Here is a 2,500-nt window from a genome sequence, read left to right on the forward strand (position 1 = left end):
AGGAACGCGTAATAAAAAAAAAATGAAAGAAGGAAGAAAAGGTAACCAAAAACAAAACTAGAACGAATATATATGATACCAGAAAGACAAAGAAGAAGGGAGAGACTTGGAAATACTTAAAAATTGACATCACATTTTAGGCATCCAAAATCAAAACGTAAATTGCAATGTGGGAATTAGCTTCAGTTGATATAATGCTAGACTTACAAGCACCTAAAAGGTCCAAATGCAATCTACGTTTAAGGGAACAAAAGAGAACCAAATAGAAAATAGGTCGGTCTGTGAATAAAAGGTTGTATCTCATACACAAAACAGACACAATCTTATTGCGAAGCTTGAGCAATGAAATATGTATTTAAAAGTCACAAAAAGTATGGATGAATGCACCAAATGCTGCCAAGGTGTAGGTGGTGTGTTGGAATAGGTGTAACAAATTCAAATTCAACAAAGTTTTTTCAAGACGTCTGACAAGACCACATGACAAAAATCACAAGCGATAAAAGCCGCTCGCCCATTTTTTGGCACTGCCAGCCACTTTGAACTCTGCGACGACCCGCTTCAGTCCATTAACATCGAGGCTCGTCGCTATACCCCCACCCTCCTCGAACCTTTATGACACACCACACACATCAGAGAAAACAGCTGGTGTAACACTTTACCCCCCCCCCCACACACACACACACTCCACCTTCCCTCCTCATGCAGTGGTTTTCATTAGGGATCCTTTATTGAAGGCAGCCCAGGAATTCCTAATGTACTTCAACTTCTTCGCCACTGCAGTGGCTTAACCAAGTAAAGCGTGTAACGATACTCAGACCGCCAATAGTCCACATGGGTCTCTCTCTCTCTCTCTCTCTCTCTCTTTCTCTCCCTCTCTCCCTCTCTCCCTGAACTCCCTATGGACTCCATTAAACTAGCAGCTAATAATGGTGAAAGTAATATTTCAATTGGGTGAAAAGTTTTATTGGATTGATCATGCCGAGATGCTTGAACTAAGTTCTCAAAACTGAAATCGTCAAACCAAAATTAAAGCAGATCTTTTATAAATATCTGGGGACCTTCTGTTCAACTCAACGGGCAACAAGACGCGAGCGATGCACATCAATGAGTGTATGCAAGAAATGGCAAGGATGTTAATGCGTTGGTCAGATGTTTAGGAGAAGGTCCACTGGCCCCTGATTTGTGTTTTATTGCTCCTCTTGTGCTCCTGGCTCGACGTGTCCTGCTCTTTCTCACAAACACACGGTAATTGGATGAGGTCGAGCGGCTATAGGTGGGGTGTGGAAGGCATATTACTGGTGAATATTGTGTGTGTGTGTGTGAGAGCGCGCGTGTGTGTGTCACATCTAAGCCGACGTGCCTCACACATGTGCACTCAGGCGTGTGATGGTCAGACTTTTAGAGTTAGCATCAAATGGGTAACACGAACACAGGGGTTCCACATCACAAAGCTTTGCCCGGTCATGCACAGCAAACCATCAAGCCAGACTTGTATTTCACTGGAAAGAGAGACCTTTGGGAATAGGTTTCTGTTGGCGCTCTTCCATTAAATGTTCAATGCACACCTTAATGTCAAGCCAGATGGCTAAGATTCATTCACATATACATACGACAGCAAATACTGTAAAGCTCAGCGGCTCTTTGAGATGTAAATACTGCAGGAGCCCGTAGCGAGAATGAGGTCCAAGTGTACTGCTGAGTCCAATAACATCCAGTGTAAAAGCTTTTATTCTCAAGATAAACGCCTTAGTTAAAAGGCGCCAGGAGCATGTAAGGTAGAAAGAAGTATTTCGGAAGAACATTTCTTCATTTTCTGATACTCACACATGGGGTTGTTTGGAGTCTTTGTGTCAATGTAATCGTTGAACTCCATGAGGAACTCCGTGTTGTTTTTGTTCTTGTCAGGTGGCTTTAAGTCCTTGCAGTACATCCTGTGGGAAACAAAAGCATTCTTTTAGTGAAAGCAGAAAAAAAAACCAAGTGATTCACAAGGTTGAAATGCGTCTCTATAGTATCTTTCTCTAATGGTTAGGAAAATGTAATCAGAATAAACTACGTGCCGGCTTACCTCGGTGCGATAAATGTATAGCCATATTCATCAAACTTGTCCGCCATCAGGCTTTCAGAAACTGGTGAGAGGTATAAAGTATTATTGATCTTCCTCCCATGCAGGAAATTATTAGGCTCACATTAAACCGAAATAATCACTGTATGCAGCTGAGATAGTGCTCCACAGGGTAGAATGTAACACCTGTTGAATATGTAACAGCGCATCAAAAAGGAGAAACCTCCTACGGGCAGCAAAAAATGAAATGAGATTCCATCTCTGAGCGGGAAAACATTAGCACCATAGCTCCATATATTCAACATGGCCACATGCCTTTAATTTCACTCTTATGCTTAAGGTCCCGAGTTTAAGATATTTAGTCAAAATGCAGGGTAGAATTGTAAAGTGAGGGGTCGGTACTCACAAAGAGAAAATAGGAAAAACCAAAAGCTA

The 2,500-nt window shown here is 41.9% G+C and overlaps 1 protein-coding gene across 1 annotated transcript in view; it reads right to left on the reverse strand.

Annotated features, from left to right (window-relative positions):
* The window catches only part of cacna2d1a (calcium channel, voltage-dependent, alpha 2/delta subunit 1a), a 76,542-nt gene that overhangs the window by 12,687 nt on the left and 61,355 nt on the right, over window positions 1-2,500 (reverse strand). The window contains exons 23-24 of the mRNA XM_068717410.1: window positions 2,069-2,129; window positions 1,825-1,931 (exon numbers count right to left, since the gene is read on the reverse strand). Of these exons, the coding sequence (XP_068573511.1) occupies window positions 1,825-1,931; window positions 2,069-2,129 (168 nt within the window). The remainder of the gene's footprint in view (window positions 1-1,824; window positions 1,932-2,068; window positions 2,130-2,500) is intronic.

The sequence above is a fragment of the Cebidichthys violaceus genome, unplaced genomic scaffold (genome assembly GCF_023349555.1).
Source record: "Cebidichthys violaceus isolate CVI_PGR_0920_01 unplaced genomic scaffold, fCebVio1.0.p SCAF_21, whole genome shotgun sequence".
NCBI classification, from domain to species: Eukaryota; Metazoa; Chordata; class Actinopteri; order Perciformes; family Stichaeidae; genus Cebidichthys; species Cebidichthys violaceus.